General features: G+C 57.0%; 3 protein-coding genes across 7 annotated transcripts in view; 2 read left to right on the forward strand and 1 right to left on the reverse strand.

Moving 5' to 3' along the window:
• The window catches only part of PAFAH1B3 (platelet activating factor acetylhydrolase 1b catalytic subunit 3), a 4,931-nt gene extending 2,540 nt beyond the window's left edge, over nt 1–2,391 (reverse strand). Inside the window, exon 1 of the mRNA XM_025850055.2 lies at nt 2,284–2,391. The gene's annotated coding sequence lies outside the window, so the exon portion shown is untranslated. The remainder of the gene's footprint in view (nt 1–2,283) is intronic.
• Nucleotides 2,392–2,604: 213 nt separating this feature from the next.
• On the forward strand, nt 2,605–4,588 carry PRR19 (proline rich 19). Of its 2 annotated transcripts, none has more exons than XM_025850056.2 (3): nt 2,605–2,769; nt 3,376–3,982; nt 4,066–4,588. In XM_025850056.2, the coding sequence occupies exons 2-3, from the start codon at nt 3,382–3,384 to the stop codon at nt 4,536–4,538; spliced, it is 1,074 nt and encodes a 357-aa protein (XP_025705841.1). In that variant the 5' UTR covers nt 2,605–2,769; nt 3,376–3,381; the 3' UTR covers nt 4,539–4,588. The 2 variants fall into 2 exon arrangements, with proteins under 2 accessions (XP_025705841.1, XP_073746348.1); XM_073890247.1 differs by lacking the exon at nt 2,605–2,769 and adding an exon at nt 2,814–2,923.
• A 1,704-nt stretch (nt 4,589–6,292) lies between these two features.
• Nucleotides 6,293–8,453, forward strand: part of TMEM145 (transmembrane protein 145) — an 8,312-nt gene continuing 6,151 nt past the window's right edge. For all 4 annotated transcript variants that reach the window (XM_073890229.1, XM_073890231.1, XM_073890232.1 and 1 more), the window contains exons 1-8: nt 6,293–6,482; nt 7,260–7,334; nt 7,451–7,528; nt 7,614–7,700; nt 7,796–7,897; nt 8,005–8,089; nt 8,176–8,247; nt 8,364–8,432. In XM_073890229.1, coding sequence (XP_073746330.1) covers nt 6,360–6,482; nt 7,260–7,334; nt 7,451–7,528; nt 7,614–7,700; nt 7,796–7,897; nt 8,005–8,089; nt 8,176–8,247; nt 8,364–8,432 — 691 coding nt within the window. In that variant the 5' untranslated portion in view covers nt 6,293–6,359. The remainder of the gene's footprint in view (nt 6,483–7,259; nt 7,335–7,450; nt 7,529–7,613; nt 7,701–7,795; nt 7,898–8,004; nt 8,090–8,175; nt 8,248–8,363; nt 8,433–8,453) is intronic.

The following is an 8,453-nucleotide window of genomic DNA, read 5'->3' on the forward strand; positions in this document are numbered from 1 at the left end:
CTCTCCCTCTCCCTCTCCCTCTCCCTCTCCCTCTCCCTCTCCCTCTCGCGCTTTCTTTCTCTCTCTCTCTCTCTCTCTCTCTCTCTCTCTCTCTCTCTCTCTCTCGGGCGGCGGCCGCTAGCGCACCGGGGCACCTGGGGACGGGGAGGCGAGACCATCCAGCACCCGTGGGGGAGGGAGAAAGGACCACACCGGTGTCAGGGGGAGGGGCGAACTACCTGAAAGGCCGAGAGTGGGGGAGGGGGAATCTAGAGCTTCTTCTGTGTGTGTGTGTGTGTGTGTGTGTGTGTGTGTGTGAGAGAGAGAGAGACGGGATCACCAGGTGTGTGTGTGTGTGACGGGATCACCAGGTGTGTGTGTGTGTGTGTGTGTGTGTGTGTGTGATCACCAGCTGTGTGTGTGTGTGTGTGTGTGAGACGGGATCACCAGGTGTGTGTGTGTGTGTGTGTGTGTGTGTGAGTGAGATCACCAGCTGTGTGTGTGTCTCATTCACGTGGTGGGGGAGGGGAGTGAGTGGAGGGACGGGATCACCAGGTGTGTGTGTGTGTGTGTGTGTGTGTGTGTGTGTGTGTGTGATCACCAGCTGTGTGTGTTTCTCATTCATGTGGTGGGGGGGGACGGGAGTGAGTGGAGGAGTCCATTCCTGGATCGCTTGAGGGGGTGGCTCGCACGCACCTGGCTAGGAGGGGACGCTCCCATTTTCTACCGAGGTGGGGAGAAAAAAGGAAGATGGCAAAATGTGAAAAAAGAGCCTCAGTTGTCAGGCTTAAGGCAGCACCAGGACTTTAGTGAGCCTACCTGCTCATGCCCCCACCCCTGCCCCCCTCTCAAAAGCACCAGTGTTTGTGGCATAAGATCTAAACTACATAGCTTTGCATTACATACATCACAGGCAGCTGCAAAGAGGGCAGCAGAAGGTGCAGAAAGAGAAAGGAAACTAGAGATGCTTCAAGGCCCAGGTCCAGCCTGGCGCCCCTCCCGCCCAGCTCATCTTGCAGATCCGTGGCCTCCATTTCCCTCCCTAAACCCACAGGTGTGTCTGGGCTCTGAAACCTACAGCCATAGCCAAGGCCACCTAAGGTCGCCCCTCAACACCCCATATTAATCTCAAATCTCAAGTCTTCCCAGCTCTTCCTGTTCTCAGGGACCTCCTCTACCCCTCTAAACTTCCTGGTTATATTCCTGAAGCTCTACTCCCAGATGGGACCTGCCCACCTATTCATTCTTTCTAGGTAGGTTGATACTGAGATAGTCTTATTTATCATGTTAATGTTTTGCCTCCATCCCCTGGCCTGGAACAGGGCCTGACTCATAGTACCAAGTACCATCGCTGCTCACGAGAACTTGAATGAATATTAAATGAATGGGTCAGATCCTGGCCTTGTCCCAGCGTGTTGGGGAAGACAGATCAGACACAGCTGGGAGAAGGATCAAGGCTGTGATTAAGAGAAGTAGAGAGGGAGGAAGAGAAGGACTCTGAGGGTGAGGGGTTTCCCACTAGTATTTGAGTTAGGCTTTGAAAAATCAGGAAGACTGGGTAAGCAGTATTACACAGGTAATACAGCTTATTAGGGGGGGTGCCTGGGTGGCTGTTAAGCATCTGCCTTCGGCTCAGGTCATGATCCCAGGGTCCTGGGATGGAGCCCCCCATCCGGCTCCCTGCTCAGCAGGGAGTCTGCTTCTCCCTCTCCCACTCCCCCTGCTTGTGTTCCCTCTCTCGCTGTCTCTCTGTCAAATAAATAAATTTAAAAAAATCTTAAAGAAATATATATAGCTTATTAGGGCATGGGGAATACTCTGGTCATAGCTTGATTTTAAAGGTTGAGGAAGGGGCACGGTGCCTGGGTGGCTCAGTCAGTTAAGCTACGGACTCTTGATTTCAGCTCAAGTCATGCTCTCAGGGTCCTGGGATCAAGCCCTACATCGGGCTTCACACTCAGCAGGGAGCCTGCTTGAGGATTCTCTCTCCCTCTCCTGCCCCTCCCCTTGCTCATGCTCGCTCTCTCTCAAATAGATAAATACATCTTAAAAAAAAAAAAAAGTCTGAGGTACTAAGTATAGACAGATCAATTAGAAAGGTAGAGAAGCACTTCTGGAAGCAAAGCTTAGCGAGAAACAGCTTTGAGGCATTCATTTCATTCAAATCAAGCGCTGTTTCAGGTTAGGTATATTGGCTCATACTACTACCAACTCCATTTTACAAATTAGGAAACTGAGGGTCTCAGCAGTTACACACTTGTCCAAGGTCACACAACTCAAATATGCTAGTTTGGGCATTTGAACCTGGGGAGTCCTAACACCAGATCCAGCTTCTGAATGACGACTCTACACTGATTGGGGACCGGCAGCAAATGGAGACTACGATGGCCCTTTTCCCCTGTGCCTCGTCTCCTCGCACTTTCCGGAGAGAAAGTCCGCTATTAGACATCTAAGCCAATCAGCATTCAGGAAGGGGGCGGGCCCCAGTGGGCCTCACAGCTAATTGGTGGGTGGGAGGGGTCCAAGGACAAATGAAAGAGGTTTCTGAAAGTAAGGCTGGAATGGGCGGGACTATAACCGGCACTCTGTGCCTCGTGCCCACGTCACTGGAGCAGGAAGCCAAAGGGCGTGGGAGGGACACACGCATGCGCGTTGTGCACAGGAGGGCCAACGTGAGGCCCGGAAGAGACCCCGGTCCGTCGTGAGCTAGGGTTACCGCGGAAAAGAAGCCACTGCATCCCACAGCCACGTGGGGTGGGTGTGGGGCGGGGTTCGTTGGTCCAGGAGAAGGTGAGGTGCTCCACGCCCTGCCCCCACCGACCGTACCCCCCTCCCTAACCTCAACTGCCCACCCTTGCCTGGTCTCCTACCCTAGGCCACCTCGCTCCCGTGACTAGGCCCCAGTTCCTGGTAGCTCTGCCGTTGCCCTTTCTGCTTTCCCGAGGTCTTCTCAGCCTCTCCAACTTCTTTTCTGCCGTTTCTCTCTTCTGCCTTTCTCCCTCTGCCATCTCTTTCTGCATTCTACAATACTTCCTCTATCCCTACATTTCTCCTCTGTCCACAATCCCTTTCTGGTTCCCCAGATCCCTGTGGTCTCATGATCCCGTCCCCACCCCCCATCTTTTAGCTGTTTCCTCACGTCCCTGTACCCTGTAGCCCTTTGTCTATTCCCTGACAAATCTTCCCATTGACCATGACTCCCTTGACCCCACCCAACCCCTATGACTCCTTACCTGACCAAGCCTTTGCCAGTCGCTCCCTCCCCACTACCTTACTTCCATCTCGTCTCCGTAAATAGTATTTCCACCTCAGCCCAAACCATCTCCTCTTCTCACCATTCACTTTTAGTCCCTGACTTACCTGCATATGGTTGACCATCCTAGCTTTCTCTTCCAGGACACTATGGACCCCCGAGGGCCAGCCCCCCAGCCTTTCCAGAGGCCTGAGAAACCTGGTCGTGTCCGCCGTCGGAAGACCAGGCGGGAGCGCAACAAGGCCCTGATGGGCAGCCGCCGGCCATTGACCCGTCAGGATCCTCCTGTGACCAGTCAGGATTCCTCTGTGGCCCCTACTGCTCCCAAGCTTGTGGTCATAACCCAGGGCCGGCTGAGCCGGGAGCACCGGGGTCTCTTCAACCATGAGGTGAAATCTCTGGACGTGGCACGGCTGCTTAGCTGTGAGTCCCTGGAGCCAGGCACCCCTTCAGTGCCCACCAAACCCTCCCCAAGCCCAAGGCGGGCCCAAGAACCGGCCCCGCAGTCAAGGGGCAAGGAGAACCAGGTGCCTAGAGGCTCTGGCCCAGGCCCACCCAGTCCCCCAGAGCTCCCTGGCTTGGGGCAGCTGCTGGAGGAGCTGCAGTGCCAGCTGATTCTGCCACAGGCCTTCCCCAGGAGGAACCTAGTGCAAGAAGCCAGGGATGCCATTGTGAACACCTTACAGGCCTGCCATGGCTGTGTGCCCGACCTCACCGTGGTGCTCCGTGGCTGCCAGCCACCCTTACCAGGTGAGCCTGCCTCCTGCTCCCTGTACTCCCCTTCTTGTCTGCTCTGGCTCAGCTGTCCCCCATGCTTTTTTCCTTTGTGTCAGGGACCAAGCCTGGGGGCCCTGAAAGCCGAAGAATGACACCCTCCTGGATCGACAGCCCCGAGCCGGCCCCAGGGGAGGGGAGGCAGAGGAGGCAACAGAGGACAAAGGAGCTCACCTTTGCCATGCCTCACACCTCCAGCACTCCCATGGTGCACAGGGTGAGCCTGGCACCGCCAAAAGGTCCCTGGCCACCCCCCTTGCCCTTGTTGCCTTCGCCATCCGGGGCAGCCTGGGGCCCCCCAACAGCCTTTGACCTGCTGAAAAGCATCTGGCTGGTAGCCACACCGCCCCCTCCGCGGCCCTGGGGGGTCGGGCCCCAACAGCCCGTGCCTCAGCCACCATCACCCTTGTTGCCCAGAACCTCTGCCCTGGATTGGAGCCCCAGCCCCCCTGCCCCACTGCCCAGTCTCTCCTGGGTGGTGGCCCAGAGCAGTCCAGAGGCCTGGTCCTTTCCACCCATGAGACTGTACTGAGGGGGCGGAGGCTGGGCTGGGGGCACTCCTAATCACCTCAATAAAGTACCTTCTACATGGTCCTATTGATTTTCAGTGAGTGGCTGACCCAGGACAGCAGCTTTGCTTTGTTCTGAGTTCTGGGTCCAAGAGGGAGGGGAAGATACTGTCACTTGTCACCTTCCTGGGGTTTGAGGCACCAGGGGGCTGGGGAAACCTGGGGCTTTAGTCAGTCCCACACATTCAGCCACTGAAGCCAACTATGTGCCGGGAGTGCAAGGAGGGAGTGATGATCCTGCCCTGGTGATGAGGGAGTTATTCAGAAAGGAGCAGACGTAGACTTTTACACATTTTAAGATTAGTAAAAACTTACTAGTAGAGGAAGAAAAGAACCATCTCAGGCAATCCTAGAAATGCTGTTCTGTGGGACAGTATGTGCATATAGTCCATATCCCTCGGCTGTCCTGGGACCTAGAGCGAGTCACGTCACATCCAGGCCCTGCCCTTGATGGGCTCCTGGTCCAGCGGGCACAGGAACTGTGTTTGCAGGATCACAACAGGAGTGGCAGAAGAGGCCTGGAGCTGCCCCACAGACTTTTTACTTCGGCCCAAGATATATTTTACATTTTTTAATTAATTGCCTACTATTACAAATCAGTTTGCTTTAAAACAAAAGCAAAACAAACAAAAAAAGCCTAACACATTTCTGGCTTCTCTGGAAAAAAAAAGAAAGAAAAAGAAAAAGAAAGAAAGAAAGAAAGAAAAAGAAAAGATCTGGCAGCAGACCTACTATCCCTTCTGGCAACAACTGGCTCAAGCCAAGTAGCAGAGGCCGCCTTTTCACGGGGCTCACACTCTCTCGCACTGAAATGTTTCATGCACTTATGTTTCCTGCTTGGCCCCTGGCTTAGAAAGTTTTTTAAAATGATATTTTGAGGAGCAACACATTTTTTGCAGAGGAGGGGGAGGAACGAAGCTAGAAATGTTTGTTGGAATCTGATCAGGAAAATGAAGCTGAGGGACTTGGACGCTACTCTCTAAAGCCTTTCCAGGGATCCTCATTGCCCACTGGGAAACCATAAGGTTGGAACCAGCTGGTAGGGGACTGAACTGGGAGATTACAGGACTTGGCTGAGGTCTAATGAGAAAGTGGCAATGTTGGGTTTTGAACCCAGGTAGTTGATTTCAGTCTACTCTGGACTTCTCACAACACCACCTCTTCTGAGAGGCAGCAAGCCGGTTTCACACCCCAGGGAGCAGTGACTGGACAGGGTCAGGTGATGGAGTGGAGTGGTTGTGGCCCAGGGTTGTGCCATCTCCATGTTTTGTGACCCAGGACAAGTGGTTTTCCCTCTCCCGCCTCTGTGTCTCTGTGGGCACTTCACAGAGTCCACAGGATTTTGGGTGGACACAGCTGGGGATGGCTGTCATGCGGGGCGGGGATGAGCAACAAAAGAGCAGTTTGGGGACTAAATTCGGGGGAGGTCAGGACAGAGCTGGGGTCTATGGTTTGGGGGGTCATCCCGAGTTGGCAGTCTGGAGGAGGCGGCACGGCTTGGGGGAATGGGAGTTCAGTGTAGGACACGGGGAGCCAGAGGTGTCAGGGACACTCTCAGAGGGGAGGACTTAGGCTGGGGCGGGGTGGAGGGGCGTCCTCTCTCACACTGATTGGGAAGGCGGCAGGCCAGGCCATCCCGGAGGAGGGGGCGGGGAGCGCGGCGGCCGGCGGCCCCTTTAATCGGGGGCGCGCGCTGGCCGGCCCGCGCGCTCTCGCCGCCGTCGCCCGGCCGGAGCGGGAGTCGGAGCGGAGCTGGGGCCGGGGCCGGGGCCGTAGCGGGCGGAATGGAGCCCCCGCGAGCGGCCGCTCTGCGCCTCCTGCTGCTGCCGCCGCTGCTGCTCCTGCTCCTGCCACTGCCCCCCCGCGTCCGGGCCAAGTACGTGCGGGGCAACCTCAGCTCCAAGGAGGTGAGCGCGCTGGGCCCTCCCCTGCCACCCGCCGGGCCCCCTGGGATCCGAGGGAAGGGAGGGAGGAGGGTGCCGCCCCGCCCCCTGCCGCCCTTCCCGGGGGGCCCCGGGGGGCGGGGGGGGGGGGGGGGGGGGGGAAGGGGGGGGGGGGTTGGGGGGGGGGGGGGACTGGGTCAGTGTTGAGGCTGAGAGGGGCTGTGGATTCGAGAAGAGACTTGGGGGTTGTAGGAGGGACATTGAGGTCAGAGCTGGGCGGGGAGGAGGGCCTGGTTGGGAGAGTCGGAGTTTGGGGTGGGGGTTGGGCGGGGGGGGGGCGGGGGACGCCGAGGTGGTGCTGAAGGGACAGCACTTTTCACTCCGCGGAGAGTCTTGAGTTCACGCTCCTGCTCAGGGCCCGGAGAGGGCCCCAGCATGAGATGGTCTCCGGGACCCCTCTGGGGGGCATGTGTGTGGATAACCCTGGGGGGTGGCAGTCAGATGGTATCTGGGACTGAACGTGGCCTGGGTGGGTATCTGGCCCTCCAGGATCTTTCTCAGGGCACTCGGAAAATGGGACAAGTGTTTGAGGGGAGAAGAAACTTGAGGGGGTGTGGGGGGGCTTCTGAGGCAAGAATCCTGGCCCCAAAGCGAAGGGATCACAGAAGAATTTGGGATGTAACTTCGTCCTCTTATGCTTCTTGGGAAACCAGGTACCCAAGGGTAGGGAAGGAAAGTTGGGGGCCCGTGGAGTCGAGGAGAGTTTTCAAAGGACTCAGCAGGACTGGGCCCCTTTTTCAGGACTGGCTGTTCCTGACGAGATTTTGCTTTCTTTCGGATTATGGCCGACTGGACTTCCGTTTCCGATACCCTGAGGTGAGCCTTCCTTAACTAGTCTCTATGCTGAGGCTGGATACTCCCTTGGCCTCCCAAGGCAAGGGCCACCCCAGCTCTCTGCACTCCCCCAAACTTCAAAATCTCTGGGTTTGCAGGCCAAGTGCTGTCAGAACATTCTCCTCTATTTCGACGACCCATCCCAGTGGCCAGCCGTGTACAAGGCAGGGGACAAGGTGAAGGCTGTGAGAAGGGTGTATGGGCGGAGAGGGGGGAAGGTCGAGGCTGGCCAGGGGGTGACCATGGCCCTGCCTTCCCCAGGACTGCCTGGCCAAGGAGTCAGTGATCAGGCCCGAGAACAACCAGGTCATCAACCTCACCACCCAGTACGCCTGGTCAGGCTGTCAGGTATGGGCCCAGTCTGGGGGAGTGGGCAGGTGCTGAAGGCCGAGGGCCTGGGGGCTGCACAGACAGGCTTCAGCCTTCTTCTTGTTTCTCCCCAGGTAGTGTCAGAGGAGGGAACCCGTTACCTGAGCTGCTCCAGCGGCCGAAGCTTCCGCTCCGTGCGCGAAAGGTGGTGGTACATCGCACTCAGCAAGTGTGGGGTAAGGGGCTGGGACGGCCGCCGGGGCCTTCTCCTCCTAGCCTTCCTGCTGATCCCCTGCCTGCCCAGGCCCCCCCCTCACCCCTTAGGCCTCCACACTCTCCACAGGGAGATGGGCTGCAGCTGGAGTACGAGATGGTCCTCACCAACGGCAAGTCCTTCTGGACGCGGCATTTCTCGGCTGATGAGTTCGGTGAGCATATGGGGACCCAGAAGCCAGGATCTTTGTGAGGAATCCCCAGCCGGACTGAACCATTTCCTCTTCCACCAAATCGGCAGGGATCCTGGAGACAGATGTGACTTTCCTCCTCATCTTCATCCTCATCTTCTTCCTCTCCTGTTACTTTGGATGTGAGTCCAGCACATGGTGGTAGTGGTGGGGTTAGGAGTTACGGGGGGCAGGGGTGGGGGAGGTGAGCTACTCTCCCTTCCTGCCGGTGAACCCCCTTCCCCTGCCTATCTTCTAGATTTGCTGAAAGGTCGTCAGTTGCTCCACACAACTTATAAAATGTTCATGGCTGCAGCAGGAGTGGAGGGTGAGGTTTGGAGTAGCTCAA

Source organism: Callorhinus ursinus, unplaced genomic scaffold (assembly GCF_003265705.2).
Source record: "Callorhinus ursinus isolate GAN/ISIS: 27379988/994484 unplaced genomic scaffold, GSC_fseal_2.0 scaffold134, whole genome shotgun sequence".
Lineage (NCBI taxonomy): Eukaryota > Metazoa > Chordata > Mammalia > Carnivora > Otariidae > Callorhinus > Callorhinus ursinus.